General features: G+C 39.9%; 1 protein-coding gene across 2 annotated transcripts; it reads right to left on the reverse strand.

Annotated features, from left to right (window-relative positions):
• Positions 1–1,250: 1,250 nt before the first annotated feature.
• On the reverse strand, positions 1,251–11,268 carry LOC141010794 (receptor expression-enhancing protein 5). Of its 2 annotated transcripts, none has more exons than XM_073483890.1 (6): positions 11,184–11,268; positions 10,951–11,084; positions 6,942–7,035; positions 5,481–5,619; positions 3,206–3,374; positions 1,251–1,892 (listed from the first exon to the last, which is right to left on the reverse strand). In XM_073483890.1, exons 2-6 carry the CDS (start codon positions 11,063–11,065, stop codon positions 1,855–1,857), a joined length of 555 nt encoding a protein of 184 aa, XP_073339991.1. In that variant the 5' UTR covers positions 11,066–11,084; positions 11,184–11,268; the 3' UTR covers positions 1,251–1,854. The 2 variants fall into 2 exon arrangements, with proteins under 2 accessions (XP_073339991.1, XP_073339992.1); XM_073483891.1 differs by having other exon boundaries at positions 1,803–1,892; positions 3,184–3,374.
• Positions 11,269–12,789: the final 1,521 nt, after the last annotated feature.

A 12,789-nucleotide genomic window follows, 5' to 3' on the forward strand; every position in this document is an offset into this window, starting at 1 on the left:
CAGAATCATTAGGATTCATCATCTGGGGACCATGAATGTCTGTACAAAGTGTAAGGGCAATTAATCCATGAGCTGTCTAGACATGGCACTAAATACCATAATGTCAGCCTGGTAGTGGCACTTGAGGTAAAGTCAACAAGCATACAAAATGTCAGACCAATTAATTCAATAGTTTAGATATTTAGTTTTTATAGCCATGCTGCTATGGTGTGATTTAGCAGTGATGAAGTAGCTTCTAATAAGAAAAAGCTAAAAAATGTTCATACATGTATAAAACATGCTTTTATCCATTACCACCCTTCCTTCCTTGTCTCCTTCCAGCGCCCACACTCAATACGAGGCCTTGGATCAAACCGCACAGCAATACAATGCAATAATTGGTTTCTGTGTCCAATTTCTGTTTAATCAATAACTTGTCGGCCACCGGTGGCTGAGGGGGATACATAACAAACACCCAGCAGACACATCTTCACAGCAGCCATTTCCAGATGGGTGCCTTCCCCTCCCTGTGGCCGTGTGTGGCCATCGCACCGGCTCCGTCCACTGTTTCCCCACGCATTACATCCAGTGCACGAACACAAAAGGCCTCCCTTTCAGAGGCCCTCAAGCGTGAATACAGAGCCAAATACAAATTAAAGTGTGGGTGGTTAGGCTGTCTGAATGCCCGTAAATGTACTTGAGGTTGACAGGTCAAAAGATCAAGTGGATATGTGGGATGGGAGAGAAAATGTGCCTGGCATTAGTATTTTCCCTGCAACAAAGCACACTAAAAAAACAAACATTCTGAGATTACATATACTAAATTTATCATTTAATTCAAAATGATCTACAGCTACATCATTTATTTTAAAGATAATACAGTTCAGAGACGTTAAAGTAAGAATTTGGGGTAATTATTCTGTTAATATATGAACAATTTCAACAAAGGTAACTGAAACTATTAATGTTTCCCAAGACACACACACACATAAATATTTGGCCATTATTTCATATTATTGAAGTTTATTAATGAGAAAAATTTGGTGCTGCAGAACGAACTAGACCCAAATCCACAGAGGTTACATATCCAGAAATACAATTTCCTCGACTCGCCCAGTGCTATAAAAAAACAATTACAGAAATCACTGGCGCGTGAACATTGTAATTTGGACCACATAAAATCCCATTTCCCACTTTGAGAGGAATGACACTGCTCAGAGAGAGGGCACCAGAAGAAAATGAAAGTTTAAAACGCACGCAGACACCGTTCGTCAGTTCATCAGGGTTCCAGTTTTATTGCTTCATCAATTATGACACGATAAATTAAGACGTTAAAAGACAGAAGTCAAGCAGTTAGATTGAACCTTCCCAGTAGCTCAAACAGACTTCATGCTGCTTGGCACATGCAGGAACAAGAAGACATCAATGACATGTAAAAAGTTCCAGTTTTAATTAACAATTTTTAGAAAATGCTGTTCAAAACAACCTGCTTTTATAACTGTTACGTTATCAGTCTCACTCTTCTGTCACAAATGGCTCATTTAGTTGCTGAAACCCGCAGGTACATAACCATAATTTACACTTTCAACATATTTTTTCCACTTATTCTGTCAACAAAGAACATAAGAGCACATGAAGGATCACAGTTTTACAGATTTTCTTGGCTGTACCGATGGCAGTAAACCGATGTGATGCACAAACAACAAGCTCTTATTTATTTTCAGGAGTGTGGCGCTTCAGTTCACCATGTGACGGGTGGGCTCATCATCATCATTCGTCATGGAAGGGGGGAGGACAGACACACACACACACAAACACCCATTCAGTACCCAAACACACATACATGCACACACACACAAAGCCTTTCCATGTCTCTCACTGGTTCTTGTCGTGATTGAGGACCTGGTTAACAGCTGATGGAACAAAGAGAAGAAAAACAACAGAGTTTATTTTGCAGAAAGTTAAACACATACTAGGATGAGGGCATCGTCCATCACAGATGGCTGATGGCTGACAACATTGTGATGCCAATTTGGTGGACATCGCCCAGACCGAACAGACACAACAGATTACTGTATTTGAGGATGTTTTTTTTTATAGTTATATATATATATAGAAGCGTATGAGGCTAATCAAAAATGTCATGGAAACAGACCTTATGACTCTGTAACTGACATAATGATAAAAAATCATTCCTTCTGTAAAAGTACAAAAACACCCACAGGCATATGGCGTAACCGGCCAGAGAGTACAGTGTGGGTTCATTTAACAAGTTGCCTTTAAAGCAATGTAATTATGTGCGTCCAAGCACCAGATACAAGTCAAAACAAAGCTAAACAGATATACTGTCATAAAATATCCCTGGACCACAGTCTGGAGGCTGGAGCAAGTCACGGCAGTCTAATACACAAGGTTTTGTTCAAATATCCTCACGCGATGTCCTGAAACATCGAGCTGATTTCACGGTTTTTAATCACTTCTTTCATCATGAAGAAAAAAATACTACATTAAAGTTTTAATGTTCTTTCTCCATAGAAATTCAATACTACATTGTGAGCTTTGAGTTCATACAGAATTACATTTACAGGACTGTAAAAGTCCTGGACGGTAAAGTTATAAAGCAAAGCATAAGCCATTCTCGGCCATTTCTAGTAAAGTGAGTCCGACTAGTGTTCAACTGCATCTGTTTGACGGTTTCTGTTTTAAATATAAAGTTTCTCAGCTTGTGAAGACTGGAATACAACAAGGTCTCATTGCTGGATACTTAGCTCAGGTCAGGCTGGCTGGCCTACATCATCAAAAGGAGTTTTACAGTAGCAAAATGTGCAAATTTGTGATTATCTTGTCTGTAAGATCATTTTGGTCAGTTGGCAAAAACTTCAGAAACAGCAGCTCTGATTGGTCTCCATCACAGTCAAGTTGGTCCTATTTTGATAGTCACAACAGATGTAAAATAGAGCTGATCCATCTTGATTTTCCTGTTTAAGCAAATACAAACCTAAAAGTATTCTTAACTACTGAGTATGCTAGACAAATATTACTCGTAAGTCACAATATATGGTTTATTGGTTAGTACATATGATTAGTAAGAAGTTCACTGTGACGACAGATAGTCCTGTACCACAGGTATATTTAATAAGATGTTGTTTATGATGTTAGGTGATATCATCCAGTCTGATAGATCTGATAAGTGGCTGTACTTGCATGTATATTGTTGGTATCTCACCCTCCTTTGTGACTTGCTCAGTTATGATCTTAGCCTTGGAAGTAAGATCGCTGACCATATTGTCCATGGCAGACTGGTGTTTCAAGAAAAATGGCCGGATCACACGCTTGTACAAGATCTCAGAACCGTTCCACGTCACTGGAGCCATGCACCAAATCAGGAACACACACTGAGGAGAGAGCAGAGGGCAGATTTTAGATATTATGCTGCTGTGCAAGCTCATGTGTCAAGTAAAAGAATTAAAATCAGAGAGCTTTTTATTGCAGCTACTCAGGAATATACATGAAACTTAATTGCACAGTGAGGTGTTGTTTATTCACTGTTTTCTCAAAGGCATGAACACTACTCGATGTGATGTCTCCGATGACAGCAGGGGGGGGAAGGCTGTGCCATGTTGTCACAGCAGAGTAGAGAAAGCTCCTGTCAAGGCAGGTGGTGTTAGCCCTGTGGAGTGACAAGCCATGGCACGGTGACAACCTCTGGGTGGTTCAACCTGGGACATAAGCTGAGGGTAGCAGTGCTTTCAGGTCGGCTGCACGACCTATTTAATACGCCGACTTATTAATCAATTCCAAAACAAAATTTTTAAAAACATCTGCAGCTAATCAATAATGAAAATGATTGTTAGTTGCAGTTACCTTGTAGACTTTGTCCTTAAATGCGTGCTGTTATATTGTTGCTATGTTACATAACAGGCCAGAGTTAATTTATCATTTCATTACCCAGTGTGAGCCACTGTTCATTAACCCTGTTTTCCAGGATTAAATGTATTTATTGAAATCAAGCCATTTTCATGAAGTCAAGCAATGTTGATTGTTGCAATTAGGCTGAAATAATAGTGGATAGTGAGGTGATTTTTAATGGTCAGAGGAGGACAATCTGATATGTTGGATTATGACACAAACAACTCTCAGGTCACAGTGGACATGAAATGATGTTGATTGTTGCAATTAGGCTGAAATAATAGTGGATAGTGAGGTGATTTTTAATGGTCAGAGGAGGACAATCTGATATGTTGGATTATGACACAAACAACTCTCAGGTCACAGTGGACATGAAATGATTTGAAATACTTCTGTAACTGATGGGGATTGATCTGTCGACGGGCTGGCGCAACACCCCAGTTACTGCTGACAACTCCCAAACCGCCTGTCCGTCTTACACTCACATTTTTGTGAGCAACACCCCGAGGAGCTTACGCCACTTCCTATTACACTCCAAGAATGGCAGGGCTCCAGGCTGTGACCATCGAGTTGCATTTTGAGACCATTTTTGGAGACTACAACTACATTTTATAATAACAAGAAGCACCATGTGACTTTCAAAACCATTAACGTATATCATGTGAAACACCAGGAGCAATGTTTCCACTGGTAAAGATTTCCCATGAACGCCACAGGCAAAACTCCCTGCAAAACAACAACGCATCACAAGAAATCTATTAATGGACTAATGTAATAAACGGATTAGAAAAACAAAGCCAATCCCCTTCTTAGCCTCAATCCCAGTATGAAAGAGGAAAACATTATAGTTTAATTAAACACACTTTTCTTTGTCACTTGATGTTTTTTATCATATCTGATTTTAGACTGCGATGCCCCTTTAAAAAAGTCATGGAAAATGAGTCTCTCTTAAAGTTTTCCTTTTAAATAAAACTGAACATTGTGATGTCTGTAAATTGACTTTTTATTTCTAAAGGATTTATCAGTAGTGCAGTTAAGATGAAAAGAGTATGAATGTGTCGAGCTGCATGACGATTCAAGTGGTGCTACTAAAATGTAGAGTGGGGAGCCAGAGTGCTACTTGTGGAAAAAGTTAGTCTAGAGCCCTTTAAAGCTTTCACCACTTACATTTCACTCTTATGTTTTGCAGCTTTGAGTCGCCTGTGTTTATTTTGTATGATGCATTGTGGGATGTCAAAGCCCATTAAAAGTACATTAAAGTGTTCTTAATTTCATGACTTTTCCAGGGTTAACACACCCACCTTGAATTAATCTGCAATGTAGATTTCAGACACAGCAGATGCCTGCATACAGTATTTTCCTTATTTTTCCCATTACAGGACCAGTCCACAAGAGTGCGCTGTTGCAAAGCTAAAATGTAGAGGCCAAAAGACATCCACCCTGCTGTGACTCATAACCCTGTGACTCTGTGGTTGCACAGCTAAAGCAGACTAAAAGTCAGTTGTCAACTTCACAGAGGCGAGCTACAGACTGAAAACAGTAATGTAGAGCATTAAAATCAATCTTGCACACACACTAGAAAGTCAGCCTACCTTGCCGGCATAGTAAAATGGGAACCAGAAGAGGAAGATGTCAGAGAAGGCCTCGACGATGCTGAAGAGTCCATAAACAACCCAGTAGGTCAGCCACTGTGTGTCGTCCTCCTTAACTGTGCTCTCAATGGCCTTGATACTGGATGAGGAGGAGGCATGGTTCCATTTAGGAGATTGATAAGGTCACAATGGAAAAAGTTACATAAATATTGAAAGTCGTTGCATGTAATGGTTTTTGTGAACTACATTTTGATGAACTGACCAGCATGCACTCAAGGACTCTCATTAAAATGATTGACAAATTACTTTCTGAGGCATTTTTAACATGTATACCAGGCCTGAAGGATACATGGGAGTTGGTGAACAAGTCTTAATGTTTAAAAAGCTGTTTACCATCAAAAATCCACAGGGTAGCTTTAAGCAGCACTTGAAGTAAAGTACCTAAATCTGAACCTAAGTGGGTCTTAGAACAAAAGTACTGTCGTCTAAGAACAACAAATTAATGACAGATGTAGGCCTGTGTATTTGAACAAAGGAAAAAAATAGAAACCCTCCTTTTTTAAACAAACTTTGTTGCATTTAAATAAAGATTTCTCGGTTTACAAAGTACACTTGAAAGCACCGTGAAATCCCTGTTGGGGCACACGCATGTTGACACACTAAGCGATGTAGATTTCTGACTTTTTTGAACCAGCATGTCCCTAAATGAGACCAGATTGCAGTAGAGACTCTCAGCATTGTTTTCAATTGCATTACTGTTCTGGTGCAAATATTTACTCACCAGTGAGGTGGAAAGTCTTTAAAGATTTACTCGCTAAACAGAAAACCTGCCTGCATGTTGTTCATTTCAGACCTTGTGAAACGTCAGTAAAACAATGATTAAAATGAAGATTGATTTGAATCGGAAGACTTAGTTTTAAACCAGCTCTAAGAGAAACTAAACTGCATGCATTGCCTGCAATGATGTAAATCATAGATAAGATGGCGACAGGCTCAAGGGGCTTCCCTTTTCTTTTCACTTTTCTCTTCTCTTGCACTGATGACTGACCAACGGACTCCGGCGCAGACCCTACACGCTCGATCTGCCAAAAGCAACAGACAAGGGCGGACTAGTGTCAATGGTGCGGGACTCATTGCTACAACTAGAGCCACAGATGCTCACTGATAACCCGAGGGCCCTTAGGGCCTTCCTCTTCACAATGCACTCACGGTTGGCTGCGGTAGAAATTTCCCAAACTGACAGCAAAGGTGGCATCCTATAACGATGACTTGTTCAAACTCAGCAAGCTCTTCATGACGCAGTCTAAATTCTAAATGTTTGTCTTTGGAGATTTCTTGCCTCTGTGCTGGATTTTAAGCACCTGTTCGTAATGGGTGTGGCTGAAACACCTGAGCTCAATAATCAGTGAGGGGTGCTCGGTGACTTATGGCAACACAGTGTGAGCTCATCTTCATACATACGAGAAATACGCTGGGTAGGCGAAGCCAATCAGGTTGCAGAGCAGCGAGGCTCCATATCCAAACAGCAGATACAGCCCGAGAAAACTCAGAAGACCTGCAGAGGGAAAGAGACAACAGCGTCGTGAGAGCAGAAGGCGGAACAGCAAGAGCAGGGTGAGGTCATCCAGCTATTAGACAAACGCGTTTAATGTCACATTCACTTGCGGATAATGGCATGTGTGTCTGATAGCAGGATGTCAGATCACCACAGTACCAGGATTAGGAGGAGCACTAAACACAAGTCAAACACTGCTATTCAAATCCAGGTAGTGAAAGAGTTGACTTTTAACCAACCACAAAGATCGCTCAGTCATGTGAAACACCCTGCCTGCGCCGTCCACCTCAAGTGTATGAGAGATTCCACAAATGCCAGAATCTGCATTACTATTTGAGCGTTATCTGTAATTAACAAAGCGATCTTAATAAAAGCCTTTAAATACAATCATGGAAATCTGCATATAATACTGTATTTGTTCTGTTTTTAAAGTAATTGTTTAATTTAGAGCTGAAACGATCTGTAAATGAAATCGACTGGTCAATCCACTGACAAGTGTCCCACATTTGCTGGTTCTCGCTTCGCAAATGTGAATAAACTGATTATCTTTGGGATTTGGATTGTTGGTCGGATAAAAACAGCTTACTAGAGGAAAATAACTGCCAGATTAAACGACAAAGAAAATAATAGTCGCAGCCTCAGTTTCATTTGCACACGTATAAGGCAAAGATACACTCAGTGGCCTCTTTATTAGGCACACCTGCACAATCTAATTAGAAGAGTCACTGACTGCACCTTTTTAAAAATATATTCTAGCACTGAAGTCAGTGGTGGGGGGGATACAGGCCTTTATACCTTAAAAAAGAGACAATGAGCACTGTGTGAACTGAACTTTATGCTGCATACTCTTAACAATAGCAAGCTGGCTGCGTTTCCTACACCCTCAGAGGTTTAAACAGCTTACCGGTTCGCTGGCAGCAAGATCCTGACTTCAAAGCAAAGACGCTAAAGTCTGACCAGCCATGTTAGCTTATCCATTTTAGCATAAGTGATTGTTTTCTCCAAATTATGCTTTAAATCATGCTTTTCATTTATTTATTTAACACTTCCCACAAACATCCCAGATCTTTTTCTGGGAGTGTTTGTCTCTGTAAGATCAGGTTTAAAGCAAAACAGGACAAGAGGACTGACTGTCTGACGCTCTGCTGCACAGCTGTCGGTGTGAGTATACGCCATACATTATTCAAATTTAGGCAAAACTCAATTGCCGATACAAACTGTATCACCCACAAATTCCATAAACATAATGAGGTCATGCAGTATCTAACGCACTAAAAGCCTTTGATACTGTTCTGGCCTCCAGGCTATCTCATTTGTTTGTCCTGCCTCATATACAAATATCTCCCACTCTCCTATCGCTCTCCAATGGAGGCAAAACTGGAAGAACTGGCTGAAATGGAAGACCCTGGAGAGACACTGGCTGACATATGCAGACACACAGAAACACTTTTCATAGGGAAATCATAAACTGGCACATTAAACTAATCAGAGATGAATAATAAAAAGCTGCCTGCAGGATTCTTATGACTGCAACAAACATTTCCAAACCTGCATGCAATGTGGCTCTATTCTGTGAGTAAGCAACTCCTGAAATCTTTTAGAAAATGAACAAAGCATCCATGTAAACATAGATTTTCAACCTTAAGTGAAAACACATGTCCTTCTCATGGAAAAACTGAGAAAAAAGGGGCACAAAAGTCATGACCCAATTGAGTGCTCAGGCTTAACCGAGTCATTAGAGTTGCAGGAGTTGTAATTCAGTTAAAAAATCCAGTTCCTTTTAGCATCGAATCATCACAAGAACCCATTGTTAGGAGCACAGTGGGTGGGGGTTGAGGTCGGCTTCACAAACATGAAGCTGACTATCAACGGCCGCTCACTCAGTGAGTTTGGCTGCAAACACAGAAGAGATTAGACCTCTCTCCTCCAGTCAGCACAGCAAGACTTCACACTTCAGGCTGTCACATGAGTCGGTCTGAACTTGAGACGTATCTCCGATGAACAGCGCACACTTTAAATGGCACTTTGTAAATCCGTTCGACTGACATGTCCAGATCAAGGCCAAGTACAAACGTAACATTACAGTGAGCAAACGGGAAAGAATTTCTTGTATGCAACCAATTATCAGTGTACATGTTAGGCAACAAGCCTGCAGTGGGGCCTGAGTATGAAATGAATGGCTGTTCCCTCTCTGACAGGCTAACAAGACACTAACAAGGTATTTCTCCAAACAGGACAGCCCATGGTATAATTTGGCTGCTCTGTGTGTGTCTACCTTCTGCTGTAAATGCAGGGTAGAGATGAGTCACAACTGTATTTGCATACAATCCTCAATATTTGTTTTGACAGCCAGTTTGGTGGTGTGTACCTGTACTTGTACTTGTCAGTCTTGTATTGACACCAACTGAACCTGCTAAATTGACATTTTATGATGGTTTGATCATTTTATTTATACCGAGAGGGCAATAACAGCCTCAGAATCGAAAGGGATGTCGGCTCTTTACTCCTACGATACTTCAGTGTAAGGCTGCAAGTTACGATTCGTTTTATTTATCGATTAATCTGCAGATCATTTTGACAATTAATTGTTTAGTCTGTAGTTTCTTTCGTCCAGCCAAAGTTCAAAACCCAAAGACTCTTCATTTACTTTCATAAATGTCTTCTGTCAGTGATGAAAGTAACCCGGTAGAAGCAGTGCCCAGGTGGTGGAGCAGTGTCTTCAGGGCGCAAAGACCTCAGTACGAAGACTGAAACGACTGAGACTGTGATACAGAATTTTGTGTCCAATTTACTTTTTTCTGCAACCTGCGATCGGCCCCAAAAATCCTGACGAAGAGGACGAAGAGGAGCCATCTCCTGGCAGATCTAGTTTAGAGTTTGTTTCCATTACATAGCTTGTCCACCCAAAAGCAAATCTTTTTCCAGCTGTTGAGTGTTTTGTATTTATTTTGCTCAAAAAAAGATGTTGTGTTGATTGTTTATCAAACTTTCAGCTACATATATCCAATATCCGTCGGGTTAATGTTGACCCGATCGCTTTTCAGTGCTATATTTGATGTTCGAACTGAAAATAGCAAACTCCTCAGGGCTAATTGCAAACATCCTCATGATCCAAGTGTGAGTACAGACTAAGTATTGACAACACATCTCTCATGCAGCATGAAACATCATCTGTGACCCGGAAATCTGTTGTTTAAATGTGCCCCCCCCTTTGTTACGTTGTTGTGCGGATCAATTTTGAGTAAAGACAGTTGGTTTGAATGTAGGTCACCCTGCCTGACACGTTTCCTGTCTCTGGGTGCCATCGTAGACAACAAACAGTGACCACATAGCCCGAGGTGCACGGCCCTTATTGACATGTACCGTGCCTGCAGACTGACAACAGACTCAATAGAAGATAACTGAGAGCTGCTCGCAGTTGTATAACAAGTCATCCTAGAATCTCCCTCCATATTTGCATTGCACTGGGATATTTCAGGACAAGATAAAAATACCCATGAGGGCCAGCTGGTGGTGGGCACTGAGATATTAGAAGCCAGTTCATTTACAACATTTAAATAGGTGTGTGTAAGGAAGGTGTGTGTGTGAATCACCAGCTCTAATCTCGTAATAATCTCTGTGTAGGTCTGAGTTGGATGAACTTTGGTATTTGAGCCTGAGGAATGATGATAAAAAAATGAAGCCAGCTAGCAGCGTCACAGGATGTGAAACCAGACAAAAAAGTCAAGTACTCATGCGACAGTGTGCCCACAACCGGTTGCCAGTTTCAGTGCGAGTGGCAACTTATCAGCTAAACATGAATAATTGAGGTTTATAGTTTATGTAGGAGACGTTCAAGCCCCTAAAGTAAGTTCTCACAAGTCCAGTTACACATTTAAAGATGTTTCACTGCTTGTTCTTTTGTTGTTCACATACCCACGGCGATGTACTCCCTCTTCACTCCCGTTTTTTCCTCCAACTTCGCCAACTGGTCTGTCACAAAGTTTTTCTCGTGGAGCACGGCCACGAAGCGCTCCTTGAACTGCGTCATTTTCGGGCCTTTCCTGAGCCTGTGGTCGACAAAACCCGCGCAGAAGAGAAAAGAAATGTTACAAGAGGCGGTGTTTGAGGGGTTTTTTCATGAAAAACGGAGGAGTTATTTCACTAACCTTGATAATGTGCTCGGAAACTCGCCGCTGGGTGGCTGCCTGCCTGCTGAGTCCGCGGAGCTGCGCTGGCAGTGGGGGGGGGAGGAGACTGAAAGACACCCGCTGACCAATCAGAGAGCTCCGCTGGCGCTCACCGCAGCAGGTGATTAAACAACGGTGTCACTGTGGAGGGAAGTTAATGATGTGCCTTTATAGCAGGTAGGATACATGCAGGCCATGTTGTAAATAGCTGATAGTGACACACACACCTGGAAGTAATCAGAAGGTTTGAGGCGCCTCAGTGAAGAGAGGCTCTCTATGGAAGCCCACTGCTGCCAAATAAAGAAACAAAATAAAATGGAGACTGAGTTTGATGAAATGAAAATATCCACATGGTCATAATTAGTCGTGGTTGTCAAATAAAAAGTCATAATGATGAGATCAAAAGTTTTTTTTTATAAAGTTGAAATCATGGCATAAAAGTCAAATTCATGAGATGGAAATTAAAAATTGTCGTAAATATGACATAAAAAGGTCAATATTATGAGATAAAAGTCAGAATTATGAGATATAATGTCAAAATTAATACATGGAAAGTAAAAATGAGGCTATGAGATTAAAAGGTCATAATTATGAAATGGAAAGTCAAAATTGTGACATAAGTCTAAATTATGAGACAAAATATCCAATATGAGATAAAAAGTCTAAATTATGATATTAAAACATTGAAATTATGAGATAAAAATTCGAAATTACGAGACAAAAAGTCAAATATGTGATGAGAAATCTAAATTGTGAGATTAAAAAATTTAAATTATGAGACAAAAGTCATAATCATGAGTTAAAAAATGTAAATTATGAGAGAAAAAGTCATCAATATGGGATAAAAAGTCATCAGTATGGGATAAAAAGTAAATTTTTTGATAAAGGTGAAATCATGGCATAAAAGTCAAAAGTATGAGACGAAAAGTAAAGATTTTGAGATGTCGAGTTATAAATATGAGATAAAAAGGTCAATATTATGAGATAAAAGTCAGAATTATGAAATATAACATCAAAATTGATAAATGGAAAATAGAAAAATTAGGATTTAAGATTAAAAAGTCATAATTATGAAATGGAAAGTCAAACTTATGAGATAAAAAAATCGAAATTATGAGACAAAAAGTCCAATATGAGATTTAAAAAAGTCTTAATTATGAGATAAAAACTTAACAATTAACAATCATAAAAGTCATAATTATGTGATGAAAGTCAAATTATGAGATACAAAGTAATAATCATGAGATGAACAAGAGACAACAAGACCAATGAGACAACAAGTCCAATATGTGACGAGAAATCTAAATTGTGAGATTAAAAAATTGAAATCATGAGAGAAAAGGTCATCAATATGGGATAAAAAGTCATAATTGTGAGATAAAAAGTTTTCAATATGACACAAAAAGTCGAAAGTGAGATAAGTAGAGATAATCCCTTTTTTCCTAAAGTCACAGCTGAAGCATCTGAGTGATCGACGTGCATGGTCATTAAAATAGTGAAGGGGGGGGGTACAAATTCAATCTCATGTCAGAATGAAGTTGTTGTGAAGCTAAACTGTCAGCAGAGGGCAGCCTGCATCTATTTA

This window comes from Pagrus major, chromosome 16, assembly GCF_040436345.1.
Source record: "Pagrus major chromosome 16, Pma_NU_1.0".
Lineage (NCBI taxonomy): Eukaryota > Metazoa > Chordata > Actinopteri > Spariformes > Sparidae > Pagrus > Pagrus major.